Below are 26402 nucleotides of genomic sequence, written 5' to 3'. Positions count from 1 at the left end.
GATATGAACTTCTTCATCAACATTATCTTGTCTCTTCTTAAAATGAGTTATCATTGATGGGCATATGGATTGGTTCCAAGTCTTTGCTATTGTGAATAGTGCTGCAATAAACATATGCGTGCATGTGTCTTTATAGTAGTGATTTATAATCCTTTAGTTATATAACCAGTAATAGTATTTCTAGGTCAAATGGTATTTCTGGTTCTGGATCCTTGAGGAATGGCCACACTGTCTTCCACAGTGGTTGAACTAATTTACACTCCCACCAACAGTGTAAAAGCATTCCTATTTCTCCACATCCTCTTCCAGCATCTGTTGTTTCCTTTTTAATGATCATCATTCTAACTGGTGTGAGATGGTATCTCATTGTGGTTTGCATTTGCATTTCTCTAATGATCAGTGATGATGAGCTTATTTTCATATGTTTGTTGACCACATACATGTCTTCTTTTGGCCAGGCATGATGGCTCACACCTGCAATCCCAGAACTTTGGGAGGCCTAGGAGGGTGGATCACCTGAGGTCAGGAGTTCAAGACCAGGCTGGCCAACAGGATGAAACCCTATCTCTACTAAAATACAAAAATTAGCTGGGCACAGTGGCATGTGCCTGTAATCCCAGCTACTTGGGAGGCAGAGGCAGGAGAATTGCTTGAACCTAGGAAGCATAGGTTCATGCCACTGCACTCCACACTGGGGCGACAGAATGAGACAATCTATCTCCAAAAAAAAAGTCCTCTTTTGAATAGTGTCTGTCCATATCATATCCTTTGCCCACTTTCTGATGGAGTTGTTTGTTATTTTCTTGTAAATTTGTTTAAGTTCCTTGTCGATTCTGGATATTTGCCGTTTGTCAGATTGGTAGATTGCAAAAATTTTCTCCCATTCTGTAGGTTGCCTATTCACTCTGATGATAGTTAAGTTTCTTTTGCTGTGCAGAAGCTCTTCAGTTTAATTAGATCCCATTTGTCAGTTTTGGCTTTTGAAATGCCTATCAATGATAAACTGGATAAAGAAAATGAGGCACATATACACCATGGAATACTATGCAGCCATAAAAAAAGGATGAGTTCATGTCCTTTGGAGGGACATGGATGAAGCTGGAAACCATCATTCTCAGCAAACTGACACAGGAACAGAAAACCAAACACCGCATGTTCTCACTCATAAGTGCAGTAGAACAATGAGAACATATGGGCACAGGGAGGGGGACATCACACACCAGGGTCTTTTGAGGGGTGGGGGTTAGGGGAGGGATAGCATTAAGAGAAATACTTAATGTAGATGACGGGTTGATGAGTGCGGCTAACCACCATGGCCCTTGTATACCTATGTAACAAACTTGCACATTCTGCACATGTATCCCAGAACTTAAAGTATAATTAAAATATATCTACATATATGTACAAACTTTTAAAAAATGAATTTTCCATTGGTAAACTGTTGATTTCTCTGGAGCATTGTCCTCATAAACTTTTTGTATAGCATTAATGATTTCAGTATTTTTCCATCCAAGCTTCACCACAAATTTGTTGTTTGTTCTTGTGTTTATTTTACCAGAATTTATGTTGCTCTGATAGGGGCTCTTTTCAAAATGATGTCATAACATTCTCATTGCTTCAAACTAGATCCTGTTCAGACATATTATAACAAGTTAGTATGAGTTTATTTTGGTACAAAAAAAAATCGAATCCATGCATAGGCTTTTTTTTTTTTAATAATAGGATTTTCTGTGAACTTTTTAAAGACCCCTCAACCTGTTAAATGGATGGATAAGGCTTCATTGCTCCCTGAAGTGGTCCTATCTGAGGAAAGTAAGCCCAAAATAAAAATAAAAGGATCGATTACCTTTAGCTCTGATTCTAGTCTATAATTAATGGTAAAGAATTGAAAAATTCTAGCAATACCTAGTTGTAAAGATAAGAAAGAGGAAATCAAAATGATCAGTGGCCACTCCTCAATCTATAGGCTGCTCTTTATAGCCAACATCAATGGCAAAAATCCAAATGATTATGATTTGCTCATAAATTGAAGGATAAATTTTTTTAGAAAGCAACAGACATGACAGACACTCCTAATGAAAGCAAATACCTTTTAAGCCTATCTGTAAGCGCTGTTTTTAATGTAGAAAAATATCATATAATTTTTTATATATTTGAACTGATTCTAAGCCCTTGTATTACAGACTCCAAACACTTAAACCTATCAATCACTGTATTTGCCCTTTATTATATAGATCCATAATGCTCTATGAAGTATTTAGTGTTTCAGCAAAAAGAAAATAATTAGAAAAATAAGACATTTACTGTAACTATTCTAATTTATATTCTAAGATGAAGAAGTATTTCAAAAGAAGTTTCAATTGGCATGAATTCTACTATATAAATATAAGATCAAAGCACACTCTGTAAAATTGAACAAAATCTGATTTCTTAAGTTTATATGGGCTTCTCTTTAAGGTCACGTTTTCACTTACAGATAGGCTGGCTTGTGATGGAAACAAAAGTGAAAAGACAAAGAAAGTAGATAGCTATATAAAAATGAATGCAATAACTTTTTGAGCTGCAACTAAGGAGAAAGGCAAAGAAAATGAATATTGTTAGAAGTTAGGAGTCCATTTCTAGAAATAGAAAGGATTACATTTAAATTAAACACATACCCAAAAAAGGAGATTATTAAAAGAGCAAAGAATAATAAGAGAGAGATTAGCTCCTTGATTAATGAGAGATTGTATGGTGGTATACTGTAAAGAAGTGAATATTGAATTTTTTTTTTTTTTTTTTAGAACATGAGGTGATTCTAAAACAGCAAGTACACTTTTTTTTTTTTTTTTTTTTTGTCTTTGAGACTGAGTCTCGATCTGTCACTCAGGCTGGAGTGCAGTGGCATGATCTCGGCTCACTGCAAGCTCTGCCTCCCAGCTTCACGCCATTCTCCTGCCTCAACCTCCCCAGCAGTTTGGACTACAGGTACACGCCGCCACACCCAGCTAATTTTTTGTATTTTTAGTAGAGATGGAGTTTCACCCTGTTAGCCAGGATGGTCTCGATCTCCTGCCCTCATGATCCGCCCGCCTCGGCCTCCCAAAGTGCTGGGATTACAGGCGTGAGCCACCGCACCCAGCCAAAACTACACTTACCATGAATAAATGTGGGCAGGCATATGCACGTACATAGTTAATGAACAATATTTCAAATAATTCTGGGTATCTTTTTTAATTGAAATCTTTGGAGAATATGAGAGCAAGTTTGGAATTCACACTAATGAAATGAAAGAGCTCAAACATTTAATGTTTACTTAAATAGATATTAGGGAAAAGGTAAGCACTATGGAATACATTTCCTTGAAGTCATAACTCTGTGAATATATAAGGTGTACCTCACAAATGGTTATCATGTGGTTTTTCTTTTACTCCTTGTCCACCCTTAAAGCCACCATCTAATGTTCTTACTACCTTGACTCCTAAAGTTTATAAAAAAACAAAAACAAAAACAAAAACACACCAAATCCTCTCCTCTTAGTTTCTTTATGTCCTTGTAATCCAGTTTTTTACTCCCAGTACTTCATTGGAATTGCATTTTGTAAGGTTCTCTATTGCCCCAATAATAAGAAAACTTAGTAGTCTTTTTTAGGTGTCTTTGGGTCTATGACATTACCAACTGACCTGAAATTGGCCGGGCGCGGTGGCTCAAGCCTGTAATCCCAGCACTTTGGGAGGCCGAGACAGGAGGATCACGAGGTCAGGAGATCGAGACCATCCTGGCTAACACGATGAAACCCCGTCTCTACTAAAAAATACAAAAAAATAGCCGGGCGAGGTGGTGGGCGCCTATAGTCCCAGCTACTCGGGAGGCTGAGGCAGGAGAATGGCGTAAACCCGGGAGGTGGAGCTTGCAGTGAGCTGCTATTCGGCCACTGCACTCTAGCCTGGGCGACAGAGCGAGACTCCGTCTCAAAAAAAAAAAAAAAAAAAAGAAATTCTCTTTTCTATTGTTCTTGAAGTTCTGAACACAGCACTCAATATATGCCATTCTGACATATTGATTGATTTGAGTTAAAGAGGAAGTGGGACAGGGGAGAGGGAGAAAGACAAAAAAAAAAAAAAATGACTGAGAGAGAAGAAAGAGAGAGAGGGAAGGAAGGAAGGAAGAAAGGAAGGAAGAAAGAAAGAAAGAAAGAAAGAAAGAAAGAAAGAAAGAAAGAAAGAAAGAAAGAAAGAAAGACAGAAAGAAGGAAAGAAAGAAAGAAAGGAGGGAGGGAGGGAAGGAAGGAAGGAAGGAAGGAAGGAAGGAAGGAGAAAAAAGAAGACTGAGGGAGGGAGGAAAAAAGGAAGGAGGAAAGGAAGGAAGGAAAGGAGGAAAGAAAGAAAAGGAAGGAGGGAGGGAAGGAAGGAAGGAAGGAGAAGGGAAGGAAGGAGAAAGAAGGAGAGAGAAAGAAAGAAAGAAAGAAAGAAAGAAAGAAAGAAAGAAAGAAAGAAAGAAAGAAAGAAAGAAAAGAGAGAGAAAGAAAGAAAGAAGAAAGAGGAAAGAAAGAGAGAAGAAAAAAGAAAGATGAAAGGAAGGAGGAAAGAAAGAGAGGGAGGGAGGAGGGAAGGAAAGAAGGAGCATGGAAGAAGAAAGAAGAAAAAGGAAAGAAAGAAAGAGAGAGGGAGGGAGGGAGAGAAGGGAAGGAAGGAGAAAGAAAGAGAAAAAGAAATAAGGAAAGAAAGAAAGAAACAAAGAAAGAAAGAAGAAAAGAAGAAAGAGAAAGAAAGAAAGAAGAGGAAAGAAAGAGAGAAGAAAGAAAAAGGAAAGATGAAAGGAAGGAAGAAAGAAAGAGAGGAAGGGAGGAGGGAAGGAAGGAAAGAAGGAAGGGAGGGAGGGAGGAGCAAGAAGAAACAAAAAAGAAAAGGAAAGAAAGAAAGAGAGAGAGAGAAAGAAAGAAAGAAAGAAAGAAAGAAAGAAAGAAAGAAGGAAGGAAGGAAGGAAGGAAAGAGGAAGGAAGGAAGGAAAGAAGGAGGGAAGGAAGGAAAGGAAGGAAGGAAGGAAGGAAGGAAGGAAGGAAGGAAGGAAGGAAGCAAGCAAGGCAGGCACACTCCGACCTTCCTAAAAGCAGGGGATAAAACTCCCATGTGGAATGTCTTCTCCCTCCACTGGAAGAAGGAAGACCTTCTTATACCAGAGTTGAAGAGTCAAGGCTGAGAGAAATCTTCGCCAACAACCTGTGTTAAACTAACCCTTATCTGCCTAGCCACTTCTGCATAATCAACTACCTCAGCCCAAGCCCCCTTGCTTTGTTATATTTTCACAATTTACTACTCTTTTTCCAAATAAGTATACAAGTTGTCAACTCTAATTGCAGCTTTGTGTTTTTATTTCCTTATGATGACTCCATGTCATGCAAAACTGATATTAAATTTGTATGCTTTTCTCTCCTGTTAATTTGTCTTACGTAAATTCAATTATCAGGCCCAGCTAAAAACTCTTAAGAGAGTAAAGCTAAAATTGTGCCTTCCCTACAACCTTAACATGCTGTCTTGTCTCCAGGCTGTCCTCACACCTCCTCAACCCTCCTACTTGGTTTTATTTTCTGGTTTCTCTGTTTTCTCTTTGCCCTCTTCTTCCTTGTTCTACAAACTATTCCTTGATAGTCATGTATGTAAGGCAGGAAAAATAATTTTTTCTCTACCCTTCTGAGTTCTTTGCTGGGACTCTTTTTAACAAAAGGCAGATTAACAAGAAACAAACAAGCATAATTTTATTAACATGTATATCTCATATATATATATATATATAGGAAACACCCATGGTTAAAATGCCAGTTCTTAAATAGGTGGCTTAGAATTCAGGCTTATATAACATCTTCAACTGAAAACAAAGAAGGAAGAGTGTGGGGCAGGCCAGTTATAGGAAACTTATGATAGATAAAAACTAATTAGTAAAGTTCCTTATGTACATTTCTCTGATGCCCTCTCCAGGATGACAAAAGTCTAAAGTCATCTCAGGTAGTTAACTTTAGTTTTTACTGGTAGACAAGGAAGGAGGGACATCATTGTAAATTTGTGTCTTGCTTTTAGGCAAATAGGAAAAAGACAGAGAGATCTGTGTATATCTGCTTCTTCTCAGTTGCCTTCAGCTCAAAAAATCCTCATGCCAAAGTGGCACATTTTGGGGTGGCATATCTGCTACCCTGCACATATGCGTGCATAAATACAAATGCCATTGTTTATATCTTTTTAACTCTAAAGACAAAAGCAAAGACACCAGTTGTATCAGTTGTCAACCTTCTCAACTGTGATGTGCTTAAATCATCATACAATAGTCTGTTTCCAAGAAGTAAAAGAGAAACGGCATTTGAACTACTAACATTATTTTTAAGATTACTTTGTTGATTTATGGTTTAGCGTTAACCCATTGTATTAGTCTGTTCTCACACTGCTAATAAAGACATCCCAGAGACTGATAATTTATAAAGGAAAGAGGTTTAATTGACCCATAGTTCAGCATGGCTGGGGAGGCCTCAGGAAACTTACAAACATGGTGGAAGGGGAAGCAAGTTCATCCTTGAGAGAGAAGAATGAGAACCAAGCAAAGGGGAAAGCCTCTTCTAAGACCATTAGATCTTGTGAAAACTTACTCACTATCACTAGAATGGCATGGGGAAAACCACCCCTATGACTCAATTACCTCCAACAGGTCCCTTCCACCACATGTGGGATTATGGGAACTGAAATTCAAGATGAGATTTGGGTGGGGGACACAGTCAAACTATATCACCCATGTATTTCAAAACTACACACTTTGATGTGGTAACTAAAAGCTTCAACAATAAAGTGATTCGTGTTTCTTTTTCTTTATAAAATGGTATTTTCTGTGTTGTATTTCCTTTGATATGCCTTGTGTAGAAAACTGAGTTGTTATGTGGTAAGTTAAAAAAAAAAAAGTGTTTATAATCCAGTACTGAGATAGAAATAAGACACAAACTTTAGATAAAATTTTACAATGTAGGTGGGGAAAAGGTGTGATACTTTTCTTCCCCATCGAAAGGGTCACAGTCCACACACCTAAAACAAAAGAGAGGTTAACAAGAGAAAAGCATTATAGATTTATTCAATCAAAGTTTTACGTGACATGGGAGACTTCAGAAATGAAGACTTAAAGATTCAGGGAAAACTGTCTACTTTTATGTTCTGATTTGATGTGGAATGCACAGCCATGTAGAAAGAAAATCAGACTCAGGCATGGTGGCTCATGGTCCTAGTGATGGTCCTAGCTATGCAGGAGTGGGAGGCAGGAGAATTGGCTTGAGTTCAGGAGTTCAAGGATGGAATGAGCTATATTCTGACCCCTGAACTCAAGCATGGGCAACAGAAGGAAATTATCTCAAAAAATAAAAAGTAAATATGATTGAACCAAATAAGTATGACCTAATGGCAAGAGACTGAATGGGGAAACACAACAAGGCCTGTCTGCTCAGATTCTTCTTGGCTTCTCTGTGTGACATTTCTTCTTTCTGGGTATAGGGTAAGAGCTTTCTGGAGTAACAGTCTTATGTCTACCTTTGGATAAGGTAGGTCAGAGAATTTCTTCATTGCTAGCTCTTACACAGAAAGGCAAGTGGTAGAGTAATATTTCTAGGTTTTATAGCCAGCTGTGGGGGAGAAGGGTTCTGGTTCTATGAACTCTCTTAGGGAAGAGGAATTCTAGTTTCTATGACCTGCCTTGGGGAGAAAAGAAAGCAGGAGAAAGAAGGGGGCAGAAGAAGGTCAGAAAGAGACTCCTTCTGAAGCTTTTCCAGCGTCCTTCATGTTCCAAGTACTCAGCATGCCAAATCACCACATTTGGGGGTGTCATTTTCAGAGCTCTCAAACAAAAAACTTAAGAAGTTTGAAGTTTAAGTACAATTTAATGTTATTTATATTCTCATTCAAATTTTAATACAGTCATTGCAAGGAATAGTACCGTTTATAAATATGTTATAGTTCCAACAAATTTAGTGATACCTATGCTGAAAGGTTTTATGAGTGTAACAAATATGTATGATTAGTTCATAAATTGACTCTTGTTTTATTTGTATAATATAAATTTTAGGTAAAGTCATACTGAAATGAACTTGCAGTCTGCAACAGGATAGGTCACTGGGTAAGAATGATTAAGGAATAGAAAACGCTACGAATTTTGAGATCGTGCTAGTTCATCCTGAACCTAGTAAATTCTATTAAGATGAGAAATAATACATAGTTCTTCTGTAGTAAGCACATTTAACTGTAAGAAATTAAATCTGATGACCAGAAAAGGGAGCAATCAGTGTGCATCTCTGATGTTTGTGTGCAGGTAAATTGCCTTGCGTTAAACTGAATTTGGTAGCTGAAGCAATTATTTTTCCATAATATTTTTCCTTCAGAGATTAACTGCAAATGATATAGGTAGCAAACCACAACCAAAAAAATGGCCTAAATGTTTTATTATCAATAAAGTTCTGTAACTGTGAAGGTAACTGAATAGCAAACCAACAGTCAAAAGGAAAAAGGTGTAACATGTTTTATTGTTGATATAATTTGAGGCATACTTATAATGGTACTTTGAATTCCTTGAATTAAGGAAAATCTAAAACTGCATAGTAACCCTGCCTACTTATATGCACTGGGAATGTTACTACCCTTGTGATTCACTTACCATATACAGCAGTGTAAAAGGAGGGTTTCCCTACTGTCCTTTTCAGAAAGCTCCACCCTGGTTACTTTCAGTGCCACCCATGGGTAAGTTCAAGGCTTTCCATTTCCCACTAGCTTCCTCTAAGTTTACAGAATTCCAACCTCAATTTCAGTCATTTAGGTGTGTCCTTGGCAACTGAAGTGGAGACTGTCCTCAAAGGAACCTTGGAATGCACAGATGTGCCTCGGTTGTGTTGCATAGCCTGCGGGCAGCCTCTGCACCTCTCAGCAAAGGTCACGTATGGAGCCTGCTCCAACTTGGCCCCCTGGCACTAAGACAGAGTTCACTCTTGGAGGGAGTGGAGGCAGGGAAATAAACAAAAGCTGACTCTGCTCCTGCATCCCCAGCTACCCTACAGAGCAGTGTCCTGGCCCAGGGACTGCTTTGGCCTCTCTCTATCACCACTCCTTCTTCTTCCTGATCTACATGGTGGTTGCAGTCTTTGGATTATTTGAGAGTCAAGGTCCTGGTCCCTAATCTGTTCTTTTCAATCTATTGTTTATGACCACAACATTATGATCTTAGCCCTTCATAGGTTAACACCCCAGAAATACTAAAGGGCATCTCTTAAGGATCAAAAACCAGGCTATTTTTTCCATTAAGAGCTCTGAAAGTGTATTTTAATACATAAAAGTTAAGGTTTGTCTTCTTTGTTCTTGTGATTGACTGTGGTGCTATTTTCTTGAAACAACTGAGGAGGAAGGACCTGGCTCTCTTCAGGGTATAAGGAATGATCAGGGCTTTGGAGGTGGAAGACAGCAAGTAATGTGAGAGAGTGCCACGTCATAGCTAAAAGTAAACACTGCACTGTATTATGTCCCAGCTTCACCACTAACTAGCTGTGCTACCATGGGCAAATTCAGTTAACCTTTCTGTGACTTACTTTTCTCACCGATATTAGTTTCTCATGGCTGCTTTAGCAAATCACCACAAAATTGATGGCTTAAACCTCCGAAATTTATTCTCTCACTGTTCTGAAGGCCAGAAGTCTGAAATCAGCTTCACTGAGCCGAATTCAAGGTCTTGGCAGGGCCACACTCTCTCCGAAGCTTTACAGGAGAATTCTTCCTGGCCTCTTCCCACTTTTGGTGGCTGGCAGAAATCCTTGCTGGCGGCCACATCCCAGTCTCTGCTTCTATGGTCACATTGCCTTTGCCTCTTCTTCCTTATGTCTAATCTCTGTCTGCCTCCCTCTTATAAGAATGCACATGATTGCATTTAGGGTCCACTCAGATAATCCATGACCACCTCCCCATCTCATGATCCTTAATTTAATCATATCTGCACAGTGCTTTATTGCCATATAAAGTAAAATTCACAAGTTCCAGGGATTAGAAGCTAAGTGTCATTGGTGGAGACAATTATTCAGCCTGCTATAAATCAGGTTGATCATTAAAGTACCTACATGAATGTTCAAGAATATAGTATGTGAAATTCACTTAGAACAACATCTACCATGCCATAAAGCATTCAACAATATTTATCCCATGATAGTGATGTTCATGATGCAGCAACAAGAAAATGCAGCCAAAAAGTTTCAAGGTAAAAATTATTTTTAAATAAAAGTATATAGAAGATCTCATCTCTGGATTTTTTTAATGTATTACCTTTAAAATGTTAATATTAATCAAAGGATTGTATCTCCACATTTAATAATTATAACCCAATAATTTAGGCATATAATACATGCAGGCACTTGGGGCTTTGTCTTTTGTTACTTTTCACTTGAAATTGAAATCATTGTAACAATTTCATCCACCCTGAATTCTTCCTAGGGTCAAAGTCAAAGACGTGATGTAATACAATTTTCTCATTTTGCTCTTTTGTCTCCTACCCACCTAGGACACCGATCTAATGACATTCAATATCTCTGTACATCGGTCATGGTGGAGAGAACACGGGCCTGGTTGTGTCAGAAGAGTGCTGCCTCCCTCAGCCCATGGCATGATGGACGATTACACGTACGTCTCCGTCACAGGCTGCATCGTTGACTTCCAGTACCTGGAGGTCATCCACAGTGCTGTCCAAATACTACTCTCTGTAAGTGTCACTTTTGTATCATTATCTAATCAGAACTCTTCTTTATTGGCATTTTTTTCTCCACACCTACGTGATAGAAAATGCCTCAGGTAAGCACACAGAGAACATCCAACAGAAATAGCAGCAATTATGGTACCACTAGTTATACCTGATGGCAGGTTACACCTTTTTTCTCTTGGTATCTAGACATTTTGTATTTAGAAGCAGTTAGTGACTGTCATTTCTAACTTACGATACAATCCACACTATTCAATGAAATAGTATCACCATCCACCAGAAGTGGTCCCTTTTCACTTAGCTGCCTCAGGTTCTTCTGCTAATGCATTCTTCCACTAAATTTCCAGAGAAAGAAGGATGGAAACACCCACAGCCAATGGCTTGCTCAGTCTAATAAACCTGACATTTCATTAATTCCTTAAAAAACAAATCCCACTAGAGACCCTTTGCATTTTAGTGCCTAAAATCTGGCATCAGAATACAATTCCATATACAGAAATGAGAAGGAAATGATGTGATTAGTCCATAGAACGTTTATGTGCAAGGGACTCCTTAAAAGTAATTTTCTTCTACCAGACTGCCCCACTCACAGTTTGACCACAATGAGGAGTGGAATTAATTTAAGGATGTGTAACATCATCAAGAACAATGTTCCTTTGAGATCCAAGCAGGACTTATCATCTAGTTTGAGTCAATATTCCAATAAAACCATTCTCAACTCACTATTCACATAAACCAACCATCTCAGTTCTGTTCAGCTGGTTAGCTTAGTAGGAATAAGAGACACGGAATCATTAGTAAATAAATAGATAGCAGAAATATCAGTGGTATGTCAATGAAGAAAGTACCTTGGAATTAATTATAGAAAAATCTTTAAGAAATCCTTGCTATCACTTACTGTATTCATTATCTACTACTATGTAACAAACCACTCCAAAATGCAATTGCTTGAAACAATATTAATTTATTGCTTAGAGTTCTGTGCATTAGGAATTTGGGCACATCTCAGCCAGGTAGTTCCTCTGCTTTATATGGTATTAGATAAAGTCACTCTCATAAACTCCACACAATATTGACTAGGGTCACTGATGTGAGCCTGTCAATCTGGAGCTCTGCTAGGACTGGAATGTCCAAAGAGGCCTCACTCACATCTCTGGTGCTGGTTGTTGGCCCCATTCTCCTGCACACACATATGGCTTCTCTTTCTTAAACAAACAAACAAACAAACAAACAAACAAAACTTTAAAGCAGTTTTTTCCAATTCTGTGAAGAAAGTCATTGGTAGCTTGATGGGGATGGCATTGAATCTAGAAATTACCTTGGGCAGTATGGCCATTTTCACAATATTGATTCTTCCTATCCATGAGCATGGTATGTTCTTCCATTTGTTTGTGTCCTCTTTTATTTCACTGAGCAGTGGTTTGTAGTTCTCCTTGAAGAGGTCCTTTACGTCCCTTGTAAGTTGGATTCCTAGGTATTTTATTCTCTTTTAAGCTATTGTGAATGAAAGTTCATTCATGATTTGGCTCTCTGTTTGTCTGTTACTGCTGTATAAGAACCCAGCCATCCCATTACTGGGTATATACCCAAAGGATTATAAATCATGCTGCTATAAAGACACATGCACACGTATGTTTATTGCAGCACTCTTCACAATAGCAAAGACTTGGAGTCAACCCAAATGTCCATCAGTGACAGACTGGATTAAGAAAATGTGGCACATATACACCATGGAATACTATGCAGCCAAAAAAGGATGAGTTTGTGTCCTTTGTAGGAACATGGATGCAGCTGGAAACCATCATTCTCAGCAAACTATCACAAGAACAGAAAACCAAACACTGCATGTTCTCACTCATAGGTGGGAACTGAACAATGAGATCACTTGGACTCGGGAAGGGGAACATCACACACCGGGGCCTATCATGGGGAGGGGGGAGGGAGGAGGGATGGCATTGGGAGTTATACCTGATGTAAATGACGAGTTGATGGGTGCTGACGAGTTGATGGGTGCAGCACACCAACATGGCACAAGTATACATATGTAATAAACCTGCACATTGTGCACAAGTACCCTAGAACTTAAAGTATAATAATAATAATTTAAAAAATGACAGATTCTCGGGCAACAAGGTAGCTGAATAATAAAAGGAAAAGCCAACATGCAAGCATTTATCAAGCCTCTACTGGAGTAATGCTTGCTATTGCTTCATTGGCTACAGCAAATCTATGACTCAGCCTGTAGTCAATGTGAGAGGGGGCTATCAAAAGGTGAGAAGACAAGGAGGCATGGCTCTTCTAGGGCCACCAATGTGGTGATCCTACCTCATTTACTCAATCTACTAGTTACTGTTCTTTAATCTGCGTGTCTCAAGTTTTAAAATGATGTTTTAGAGCACATTTGAATTACAATCTTCTAGAAAGACTAAAGATCTGAATAAAACAAAAATCAAAGATCTTTTAGGGTTCTAGTTCAAAGAAAGGCAAATTTAACACTGAATTCAAAGAAAGGGATTGCACCTTGATGGCAAGGAATTTCCTTTCAGACATGTAACAGGGAATCTGATCATTCTAGGTTTCTACAATCACATTTGCAGGTATAAATATAATATACAGTCACTTGTCAATATATGCTTATCTGTCTTTTCTTATTCTCTGATCCTTTTTTAATGTAGCCATTACATATATAATCGTGGCAAAATATATATGTTTAAATTTTTGTCTTGAAAAAATGTGGAGGCAAATTTTCTTTTAAAAATGTGTAGGTTATTTTAAGTTATAAAAGAAGTCTACTGTCCTATACTAGATACTTACAGTTTTTATTAAATCATCTTAAATAATGAAAATGTTTTTCTAAAATCTTTCATATGTGGACAGATTGCTCTCATTTAAAAAAATGTTGTAGCAAATTGCTAAACCATTTTGTGGAATGATGGCATGGCCAGACCTTTATAATGCAGCAGAACGCTGTGGAATCCAAAAGTCATTTCCCCGTAATAACTCCAGTTCAAATGAACAGCAAGTATTTATTTGATAAGGAGCTGGAGTGTCACATAAAAACATTCCCTAAAGGGCAATCTAAATAAACTGTATGTGCTGCCACCTAGAAGTACTTGTCACTTATAAGTGAATTTCTCCACGTGTTATTTTAGTAAACATTCAAAGCTACCACCTTGCACACATAGCTCTATACTCTTCAGCCTTTGAGAAATAAAAGATTAGTTGCTGCTCACTGACTTTTCTTGTAACACACCTGCAGGACAAGATTTTTAATATTTTATCTTTTTATATTAAAGTAAAATATATCATGAAATTGTTTCACAACTATTCAATTATGTATTGGTGGTGTGACTGATTTTTGTACGGGTTTCTTGTGTTTGTCACTTATTTTATATGATTATCTTTACTTCTTAGAACAGAGCTTTTTTTTTTTTTGAGATGGAGTTTTGTTCCTGTTGCCCAGGCTGGAGTGCAATGGCACAATCTCGGCTCACTGCAACCTCTGCTTCCCAGGTTCAAGTGACTCTCTTGCCTCAGCCTCCAGAGTAGCTGGGACTACAGGCGCACGCCACCACATCTAGCTAATTTTTTGTATTTTTAGTAAAGACGGGTTTCACCTTTTGGCCATGCTGGTCTTGAACTCCTGACCTCAGGTGATCCACCCGCCTAGGCCTCCCAAAGTAGTGGGATTACAGGTGTGAGTCACTGCGCCCGGCCAGAATTGTGCTTCTTAAACATTTGATTCAGGAGAATCCTTCTTGTTGCCAATATGTGCCGAAATGTTTACCTTATTACTGAAAAACAGGAGTGATGGTAGCAATATTTAACAGCCAGAGGCGCGTGGGCAACAATCAAGCAAACAGAGGAGCAGCTTGGAGAAAGGGCAGGGGCTCGGGGACTCTGCTGCAGGGAGTTACCCCTTTAATTACCAGAGGCATAGGAATGTCTACAGTAACCTAGAGGAGGGACTGACGGAGGTGGCCAGGAAGGTGGTTTCAGGGAGCAGCTCTCCACCGAATGAGAGGGAAGTATTTGATTTCTTTGACCACTGACACAGCTCCTTTGTGAGTACAACCTGAGCAAGTGCCCCGCGTGAGGGGAGCTTGGAACTGGAAGAAAAGTCACCTCTGTTTCATAAGCATTCCACAGACTGTGTATATGCTTGACGGAAACGAATACAATAACTGAACTCAGAAAGGCGACGACGATCGACGATCGAGGTTCCTTACCAGGCTGTTGCTTGGGGCTCAGGGAGCATCCCCACTCGCCACCGCCTGTGCTTTGGCGCAGAGGCCCCCAGCTCCTGCCGGCGCCTCTGTTCCTGTGAGGCGGCGTGGGGCGCCACCTGCTTCCTCCCAGGGCTTTCAGGCTGAGAAAAGCAGGCAGAGTGCTAGGCCCAGAGAAGGTTCTTGTTGTCCTAAAGTCACCAAATCCTGAAGAAGAGTTCCTGCAAATTGTCAGCAACACCAAGATGAAAATCAGCGTGGAATCCATAGAAAGGTTGTGGGTGGTATTGGGGGGAGCAACAAAATGCAATCCATGCTGGAGTTGAGAAGTCAAAGACAAGCAGAGTCCGGCCATGGGATGATGAGTCCTCCGCTCTGAGCCCACTGCCCGTCTCTGTTCATACGCTCATCACTTCTCGCCTGAAGCTGGTCAGTAATCTTCTAAATAATCTTCCCCACCAAGTTTTGCCCTACACGTCATGCATGCTTCCTGCTCCCCGTAAGATGATTACAAAGCGCAAATCTGATCAGTCACTTTCCTTCCGCTCACCCTTCAGTGATTCTCATCACCTTCAGGGTGAAATCTGAATTCCCTGCTGTGCAAGGGAGGCCCTCGTGACCTGCGCCAGCCTAACTCCCACCCTACCCTTCTGGCATCCAGCAAAAGAACCCTTCCTGCGCCTTCCTCAGGCAGCTGCCTGCATGGAATGGGTTCTCCCCCAAGTCCATTCTCCTTCCTACCCCAGCTGAGCTCCTTATCACCTGGCTCCTAGCAGACATCTTCCCCCAAAACACCGCAGGATAAGTTAATTTAATTTTGTTAAATAGTTAATACATTTACTTCGTTCGAAAACATAAAAATGTATACATTAAAACCTCTGTACCACGTTTGGGTCCCATATGCCTGGTTCTCCCATCTCTGCTCTCCAACAGACATCCAGTTTTACTCTTTTTTATTTATGTTTGTACATATGAGTCCAAAGTGCCTTTATGCAAATGCAAGAAAATGTGACTATATATTCTTATTTGCTTCCCACACAAGCTAGGGTATGATATGCACTCTTCTGAGCCCTTCCTTTTATTATTATGTATTTTGTAACTATTTCCATACCAGCACTCAGTGCATCATTGTTTATTTAATACTCTCCTATTAAATATATTGATGGACATCTGGACTCTATCCAAATATGAAAATAACTTCAGATGTATACATAACATGTCTATATGTGTGTATATATACTATAGTATAATATATAGATAATATGTATTACATTATAATCATATGTCATATTGCTATTATACACAATGTTATACTACAAAACTCTGTGTGTGTGTGTGTGTGTGTATGTGTGTGTGTGTGTTACGGAGAGCATTTCATATTCCTGCCCCACTCACTCCCTCAGGCTGTACTAGATGCCCTGACACCTAAGTGCACTGTAATCATTGAGTCTTTATTCTATCTACCAGAAGGAAAGCTTCTTGCAGGATAGAATTGTGTTCTTTTTTCACTTGTTCATATCTGTGGTTTCAGTAACTAGCGCGGTAATGGCACATAAACATTTGTTGAATGAATAAATGATCAACAAACAAGAGACTCCAAAGTCCAAAATGGGTGAACACAAAAGGAATCTATTGAGCAAAAACCAGCAGGGGTGAATGCATGGACAAGATGTAGGAGCCAGAGTGAAGATGCCCTTCATCTGGGAAGTTAAGAGAATGTCAGTAAAATGTTCTGTGCAGTGCATAGCACAGAAGCACTCAATACATATTAATTTTGCATTGTTATTACTAATGTTATTATTACATTGCTCTGTGCTTGTCCTTATCCTATTTAGGCTGGTCCTTGTTTTGAAGGCCAAAGGGCTCCATTCTGGTGGCACTCCATCTACTGAATTCTCATTTCTTTAATCCCACACCTGACACCTGTTTCCTGCATGAGAACATAATTCCTGTGATCTTCGTAAGACACAGCAATCATAAATCCCTATTAGGAGGGCTGAATTTTTACTTGATACTTATGTATTTTCCTCAATCTGGTTTCCAAGAATTCTTTCCTACCTATGCCTTACAAAAGCATTTATTGAACTGAATATATTCTCATATTTTCATGAAAAAATCTCAGAATTATTACAGTGGAACAAAGATTTCAGTAGCCTATCAACAGCCTACAGTATGCTCCTAAAAACTACTCTTTAACTTCTTATTTATCTCCCATCCCTATTACCTAGAACTGTACTGAGTTCGGAGTGGCCACTCTTTCAGAGTTATTGAGTAAATTGTTGTATACATTTTCTGGATTTTAGATTTACAAAATCCAAAGTATGTAAATTTTTTAAAAATTTGAAGTAAATTAATGAGTTTATGTCTTGATTTCATTTTATACCATTTGATAAAAACTATCCAGAAAACATACTGTCAAATTATTTCTGAAGCAGAGGCAATTTGTTTGGATTGGCGAGGATACCTAGCTATAGGAAAAGGGACAGTCAATCTGCTCCAAGATTGTAACTCTATCTTTGAATTTCTTCTTCCGCATGTTCTTTATTTGGAGAGTTATTTTAACAAGTTTAGACTACCTTAGTTGCTTTGCTTCCGGTAGGGGAATTTCAAAATAGTTTCCGGTGAAAATTAAAAACTATGTCTAGTTAAATTCTAAGCACTATATTTTAGGCATTTTTAAATTACATTCTTACTCTGGGAATTTAATACCACAGATTTAAAGAGGCTGCACACACACACACACACACACAGACACGCGCACACACACACAGTATAGCATTTCCTTTTTCTGCTAGAGAATGTGAATAAAATATTTCTGCTTGAAATAATCTCTATTATCAATTAATGTCATTCTACAGTGCTGTATTTTACTCATTTAGCACCCAAAAATCTGAAACATGAAAGCTTACAAAACTGAAATTTAAAAGTAACTTTAATATTTGTATCACATGTGGCAAAGAAAGGGTCATTATTCATAACGCACAATGAGCTCATTTAAATGAGTACTAAAACCATGAATATTTAGTAATTAATTCAATGAACAGTAGGAACAAATGTGTTCATATAAGGGAAAAACATCCAAATTGTAAACAGTTTGGTATAAAATATAATTATTGATACTAACCTGATGCATGCAAGTTAACTTTGAAAAATTATTTTCACTAATTTAGCAATTTGTAAAGGTAACGCTAAATAGAATTGTAATTCACTTATTTATAGAGGCAGTCTTTGTCTCAAAGACCGTTAAAATACCCATAACTTTTGGTCCTGTAACTCTACTCAGTGGACTTTCTTCTAAGAAAATAATTCAACAGAAAGAAATAGCTACCTGCATTATTTTCATTTCAGTGTTTTTTAAAATAGCAAATCTGGATATGTATAAATATATGCGATTAAAGGCATGGCATAACAATTTATAGTACATCAATTTGATGAATAGAAAGTAATAACTATGTTAATTTTTAAGACCACATATAAAACATGAAACAGTTTTTTTATGATTCAAGTACATAATCCAGGAAGAAAGTTTAGATACAAAAAGATTTAGAAGTATGGATATGCCTTCCCAAAAAATGTTTTTACACAATGTATGATATTTTAAATCATATTTAAATACTAATTTTAAACAATAATTAAATACTATTTAATTATCATATTTGTATATTTGATTTGTATAGAACAGCAGAAGAGATGTTATAGTCACTTTTCTTAAATGATCAACCAATGCTAATCTCATAATTTTTATTTGATCATTTAAAAACACTCATAAATCTTAGTTATTATAAAATATTTCATTTTAGTGGACTGACCAGTTCTGGGGTTAAAAAGTCAATAATAACAATATCCAATTTAAGTTCCTTTTTAATTTTCAGTGTTAGTTATTTACTGGTAAACATAGATTCGTATGCTCATGTTGATTAGCACACACACACACATACACACACATATAAAGGAGCTCATTTTTATGACTAGTAAAAAAATCCTAATCTCCAAACTTGGAAAAGATTTTTTAAACTCACCTTACTGATTTCTCTTTGCAGCTAATTTTACACATATATTGTCTGGAATCCTCACTGTCAATATATTCTCCCTCATATCTGATAGGTGACAAGTCTCATTCTTTAACAAACCTTTGGAGGTTGTCACCATAGTCGGAGCTGGGGTCTTATGAGAATTGTTTTTTCATCATCCCTATGCCTCTTGCATTGTATCTCTCTGTTCACATCAACATTTGTCACTGTTCTCTGCCCTTCATATCAGACACATTCAGCTTAATGATAAATTAAAACTCAATAGAGAAGGGTAAAAAGTAATATTAGACCACAAGGTATCCTATAGAATCTTTGTTCTCCAAAGGCTGTATGGCTCTCTGTTCATTGGCTTATAGAATATATTGCACAATGTCAGAGCAGACAGTACTATTGCTGCTTCAGTAACATGCTCACAGAGTGTAAGAATGTAAATCAAAAGATAGGTGAAACTGAACTTTTGAAATACGTCCCAATTACCTTTAATTGTACCTCTCCAAAACTGTAAATATAGTTAAAAAATTTTTTTTAAATTTCTGTGTTAACATTTGCATTTGTTTAACAAACTCAGCATGCTCTTGGAGCTGCTCTCTGTGCTTTTCAAATATGAACTCACTTAATTCTCAAAATGACCCATGAGGGTAGTGTTATTATAGTCATTTTACATGTGTGAAAACTGAGACACATGGAGAAGTTAAAAAATGTGCCCAACATCCCACAGCTTGTGAATGAAGATGGACCTCAAACCCCAGGCAGACAATTCCTCGTCATGAAAAGAGGACTTCTCCCTGCAACACCTTGCAGAGTTCGGAGGTAAACTCTGTCAGATCTGTACAGCTATGCATCTGCTGTTGGGCTGATGGGATTTAATTGCAGCTCCACTATTAGAAAGTAAAAATAAAAGTACAATTATGTCTAATAGTCAAAAGATTGGCGAACAGTTAAAAATGTTTCCTCTCACCCTTGAAAACGTGTCTCAACCGCCTTTCTGGTGGTGGTTTATTTTTTTAACAGATTATTTTAACATTTGTCAAATGCTAAATATATTGGACTCTTTTTTTTTTTTTTTTTCTTTTTTGCTTACTAGGGCTTTCCAGGGTCTGGTAAGAGGAAAGAAATCATGACCAACTTCTTCTGTCCCAAAAGCCTCCCGGAATTACCCTTTTACCAGAAAATCTATTTTTATATAAAATAAATGGCTTCTGCTCATACCAAATTTTGAGCTGCTTCTAAGGGCTAGATAGAACTATTAAAGATTTAGATTGAGTTACTCCCCATACACCATCTCTGGTCTCTATATTCAGTTCCATCCTCAGAAAAGTAAAGCAACAGTTTATCTAAAGTTCCACTCACCCAAGGAATCATTTATTGGATCATCACAATATTGAGAAGGGTTTATGGCTGTGGGAGAATTTCCATGCCAAAAATATTCAGAGGGCTTTGGCAGAAACGTTTGTGTTCAGAAGCCAGAGTATACCTGGTCAGTCAAACTGTTGGGGCTTGGAACTGTCCATTTAGTGAGCTGTGATTTTAAGTAATTTCATTCTCTGTATTCGTGTCTATGCAGTATACTCTCTTGGTGAAATGTGTGTACATTTTTGTCAGACTTACTGAAATATAATTCACATACCATACAATTCATCATTTTAAAGTGTACAATTCAATAGCTTTCAGTCTACTCACAGATATGTGCAACCATCACCATGGTCAATTTTAAGACATAATTATCACCTTGGAAAGAAAGCACGACCCCTTAGCTATCACAACCTACGCCTTCTTCCTCCCCAGCTCTAAGCAACTACTAATCTAATTTCTGTCTCTATAGACTTGCCTCTACAGGATATGTCATATAAATGAAACCACATAATGTGGTCTTTCGAGTTTGGCTTCTTTCACTTAGTACATATTTTTAAGGTTCACCCACATAGCATGTATCAGAACTTCCTTTTTTATGGCTGAATAATATTCTATCATACATTTACTCTTAATATCTGTGCCTGTTACAGACATATGTACAATATTTGGCAAAATTTTCAGAACTAAAATTTAAATTTAGTTAACCTTCACCTTCCCACCAATAAATTCTAAGAGGAATTTAGACAATCCACTGTGTATTTTATCTACATAGCACCATATGTTCATCTTTTGGAAACATCTGGGTTACAGATAGCAATTGATAGGTCTTACACAGATCTCTAGTCTTACATAAATCCAATATTATGGTTATCTATCATTTGTCCACAGCATCTATGGGTTTTAACAATTTAAAGCATGTGAAAATTTAAAGCTCATATTCCTCTTATACCATAACACTCTCCATAACAGTATGCATAGGATTAGTATTTTTTTTCTGTATGCCAATCAGTTATCCCAACCACAAATTTTATGCCATCACTAAACAACAGAATTCAGTCTCTTGAGCCCTGATGCTCATGATTACCCCAGACAGAAACGTTTGTGGGTCTTCATAAATTATTACTGCCATACTAGTTTCAAATAATCTCCTAAATATTGATTATTAAATGCAAACGTGAGTTATGACATTTGGTAGACTTAAATATTCTTTCATCAGAGAAATGAAAAACTTAATTAGAAATCTTAACTAACACAAAAGTCACTAATATAGAAAATCTGAGATCCATTTAATAATTAATCAATCAAACATTATGACTGAGGGCTTATGGAAATATTAGAGGCAAGAAAGCTAATTTTTTGGTGCATTACTTGGGATAATTTAATGTCATTCAGATGTTGGCAGATTTTTCAATTTTAGCCTTAGGTTAGAGTAACTATTAGATGGAAAATAGTAGCTTTTCATAATAACAAGAGTTCATTCAAATACATTTCCATGTCACTTGAAATTGGCAAATTTGTATAAATTTCATTAAGAAAATTTTATATCACTTTTTGTATTCTTTCTAAATGGAAACAGGCTGTTTGATTCATTCAGAGAAACATATTCAGAAGCCCCTACTCTGTAAGAGCATGGTGCTGAGAGCTCAGAGATGCAAGGATGGAGATCAACTAAGCAAGGTTGAATTGACATGGTCCTTCCTGCTGTACCTTCCAGCCTACTAGGGGAGATGAAGCCGGCAGTCAAAGTGCCATAACTTAGGACAGAAAATGAGAGTTCTAAACTTAATTTCTCGGTGCCATGACAACTCATAGAAGGAAGTAGTGTTCAGGAAAGTTGTGATATTTAACTTCCATCTAAGGCGTTCACTCTTGGATGGGGAGAAAGGAAAAGGAATTCTATACAGAAGGAACAGCATTAGCAAAGAAATAAAAATAAGAAATCAGAGGAATAATAAGTGCAGTGCCCTTTGGCTTGAGCAAAGTGTTTATGCACAGAAGCAGTGGCTTAAAGATGGAAAGAAAGGTTGAGGATAATCATGAAGGGGCTTGAATGCCAAGTGAAGGCCTTTGGCCTTTGCAGTAAGTCAAATAAGGAGCTATGTTTCTGTTTGTAAACAGGTAAGTGACATATATGGAATTCTGAAGTAAGGAGGCTATTCTGAATGGCATGTGCAGAGTGGATCAGATATGTAGAAACAGGTATTAGGGTATTCCTAGAAAGCTTGGACCCATTCTCCCCAGAGTGTCCTGGAAATACATGTCTCAGAAATTCAATCTCGAGAAGGACTTCACAGTGACATAAGTTTGACTAGCATCATGTTATACCACTTCTTGGAGATTCACTATGTGAATTAACGTATAAAAATTCCTGAGAAACCCGACTGTAAAACAAAACAAAACAAAACAAAACAAAACAAAAACTCATGGCAAACAAAGTGAGAGACTCTGCCAGATTAAAGGAGACTGAGGAAACATGACAACTAATAAAACTTGTGACTCTACACCAAAACACAGACATTAATGAGACAACTGTTGAAAGTTGTTTAAAATCTGTGGATTAGACAATAGTATTGGGTCAACATTAATTTCCTGATTTTTATAATTATACTGTGACTGTATAAGATGTTAACACTTGAGGAATACGGGTGAAGGGTATACAAAAATTCGTTGCATTATTTTTTTAAATTTTAGTAAGTCTGAAATTACTTCAAAATTAAACTTTAAAAATATTTTTATAATTAAAAGTATAACTGCATTTCCAACCAATTGTCTAAGATAAACACTTTTGGAAATACTGGAAAAGTTTTAGGAAAAGTTATGAGGTATCAATGGAAATATAAATCAAAGGACAGTTCCAAAAATATTACTGCGACTGGTCCCTTGATGACAAGGGAGGTGAAGGACACTGTGTGGACAGCCTGCACTCCCAAGAAAGGCAGGGGAATTTATATCCACAGAGCAGCCGGGAGAAAGAGCTGGGTTGACAGAGTAAATGAGTTTAGATGTGGACACATGATGAATCATGACACCATTCTTGCTCTTAACATATTTTAGGTACATATATATATTTTAAACTTAGTTACCGACCTGAAATAATGAAATCCCCTCTCTTGCTCTTTCAGTCAGAATAGTCCCCATTGCAATGACTGACTGGGAAAGGGAAATTAGAGACACAATTATCCAAAAGAATTCACAAGAATCCCAATATGAATTTTTGAGAACATGGTTTATTTCATATCTCCACATTATTCAGAAGTATACAAGAAACTTGGAATTCTTCACTTAATATATGGTCCCTGGAGATTCTCAAATGCTTCCTTAAACCCTAACACTCTAGTAGTATCAGTAAAGACGTAGTTAATCACATTCTTTTTTTTATAACCTGTAAAACAATGAAAACACAGAGTAATTTTTTAAAAATTACATTCTCTTGACCATAAGATAATAGCTACATCAAGATTATTGTCTGAATCTTAGTTTTTTATATAGGTGGGTTTTTGGTGAAAACTTTTTCAATACGATATCTTACTAATTGAATTACATAGAACCTTCACGGATGGGTTGTTCTGGAGATCTAAGTAGAGGATTAATCTTGAGTGTAAAACTTGCTAAATTTTAACAGTATTGAATTTAGTAATGGTAGAAATCAATTGAATCCTCTTCATCAATAGAGTAATAGGATTAGAAATGTGCCTAAGGAAGATGAATTGTGTAGCAGCTGCAGACTGTATTTCAGGGAAGATTTAGAGTCAGAACAGTCCTGCAGATAGGTGGGGGATGATGACGGCCTGAGCTAGAATAGCATGAGGAAGGTAGAACTAGAGAGACTTATGGGACAGAGATCAAATCAGAAGAATGTGGTCATTAATTGGATAAGACAGCAATTGAAAGAAAAATTCCGAAGATAATACTCAGATTTTGAGCACAGGAGACAAGTGAAATTGCAGTAATGCTGCAGAGAGAGAGAAATAATGATTAGACAGTCAATGGCAGGTAAACTTCAGTCATTTCATTTAATCTATCACATAATAAAAACAAGTTTAATTTTAATTTAAGGCGGAGAGTCGAAGAATTATTCCTGGCAATCAGGAACCTTAACAAATGCTGGGATACAGGAAGCCTCTCCACCTGTCAGCAAGGTGGGGAGATGACTCTGAATGGGTAATGTCAGGTATTACTTAGCACTTTACATCTACTGCATCCTACTGTTGCTTACTTTTCATTTATTTTTTCTATTTCTCCTAGTAGGTTTGTCCTAGAATAATTTTTTTAATTTTTCTTTTCTGTTTTTTTTTTTTTTTTTTTACCACCTTGCCTTGGACATAACAGGCTCACAGTGTATATTGCATAATTACTAGCATATGAGACATTTATGTATAGGTAAGCAAAACTAAGTGAACTAATTGTGGAGACTCAAAAGTCATGTGGAGGAAGGAAAACTGTGCTGCAAAGTAATGACAGCATGTGTTGTGTACTCTGTAATTTACTTTAAATAATGTTCTGTGTATGTGTACTGGGTTTACTGCTTATCCTGGGAAGGTGGGGGAAGATGGGGGTGGATTGGTCGTGCTCAGTTCACACTTAGAGTATGCGAATCAGAAGGGCCGTTCACAGTTTAAAGACTAAACAAAAGCCCACATGTCAGAGACAGCTTCTAAAAGCTTTTAGCATCTATTCCCTGATCAACACCAAGAAGTGTTTACTTAGTATACTGAGTATTAGAAACGATGTTATCTTGGTGAAATGAATGGATCTCAAGTTATATGAATTGACTGTATATATTCTTCAGGCATTTCTAGCTGCTTTGCCTGCACAGAGCATCTGAATGCAGTAAGCTTCTGGCCCTACACTTTGTTCAGATACTTGAGGATTCCATTGTCTGACTCCAGCTGGAAGTATGGCTGCATGTTCTACTAGAATATTGTCAGAAGCAGCTTTCCATATTGCCAAAAAGAATAGACAACTGGGACTTTAGCAAGCTTGCAGAATAGGTTTTGTGACTGTTTTTATGCTGTTTGCTAATAAATATTGGTATGTGTAAGGCAGAGTTTATATTGAGACTTGCTTGGTTTCTGGTAGCTAGGCTGTGGGAGAGAAATAATTTGGCCCTTTACTTTCCCTAGATATCTACTCCCCACCAAAAAGATTTTATGATTGTAAATAATCAAATTAGTTTAGTCAATATGTATCAGAGTAGCCTAGGCAGAATTATTTTAGGAAGTAGCATTGCCAGACATGGTAGCTCACACCTATAATCCCAGCACTTTGGGAGGCTGAGGTGGGTGGATCACCTGAGGTCAGGAGTCCCAGACCAGCCTGGCCAATATGGTGAAACCCCGTCTCTACTAAAAATATAAAAATTAGCTAGGTGTGGTAGTGGTCACCTGAAATCCCAGCTACCTGGTAGGCTGAGGCAGAAGAATAGCTTGAACCCAGGAGGTGGAGGTGTCAGTGAGCTGAGATAAGGCCATTGCAGTCCAGCGTGGGCAACAAGAGCAAAACTCTGTCTCAAAAAAAAGAGAAAAATGGTGGCATTTGAGCTGAAATGGACTCATTTGAAGACTGGAGCTAAGAATATTTCAAGGGAAACAAAGATTCACATGGGTAGAACTTAGCACATAAAGAAAAGAGTGATTAAAGATGAAATTAGAGAAGTAAGTAGAGGTTAAAGAAGATGTGACACACAATTTAAGACATTGGGATGGTGTCACCATATTTCAGCCAGAAGAATGGCATGCTCTATATTTAGGAAAGCAACTCTGAAACTACTCAAGAGAATGGGTTGGAGAGAACAAGGCTATCACAGTAGACGACATGAGAGAAGATGGTAGCTTGGCTTTGGGTGGTAGCAGTAGAAATAGAAATGACTAGATAACAGTTCTGGCAGGAAAAGAGGAAGTGGTACGTTATGAAAAGGAAAAAAGAGGATGACGCTTAGGTTTTGGATTTGAGCAACAAGATAGATGATACTGCTGCTTACTGAGATGACAGAGTTCAGAGATTTTGTTCCACTGGTAGCTTGTATCTCTTTTAAACTTGAATAAAAAGTACAGAACAAACAGAT

At 37.6% G+C, this 26402-nt stretch overlaps 1 protein-coding gene across 2 annotated transcripts in view; it reads left to right on the top strand.

Annotated features, from left to right (window-relative positions):
• Positions 1–26402, top strand: part of NKAIN3 (Na+/K+ transporting ATPase interacting 3) — a 750305-nt gene that overhangs the window by 469391 nt on the left and 254512 nt on the right. For both annotated transcript variants that reach the window (XR_001006311.1, XM_011982159.1), the window contains exon 4: positions 10534–10731. Coding sequence is in view for 1 of the 2 variants with exons in the window: in XM_011982159.1 (XP_011837549.1) it covers positions 10534–10731 (198 nt within the window). In the remaining variant the exon portion in view is untranslated. The remainder of the gene's footprint in view (positions 1–10533; positions 10732–26402) is intronic.

This window comes from Mandrillus leucophaeus, unplaced genomic scaffold (genome assembly GCF_000951045.1).
Source record: "Mandrillus leucophaeus isolate KB7577 unplaced genomic scaffold, Mleu.le_1.0 Scaffold236, whole genome shotgun sequence".
Lineage (NCBI taxonomy): Eukaryota > Metazoa > Chordata > Mammalia > Primates > Cercopithecidae > Mandrillus > Mandrillus leucophaeus.
This window is presented reverse-complemented; position numbering and strand designations above follow the sequence as displayed.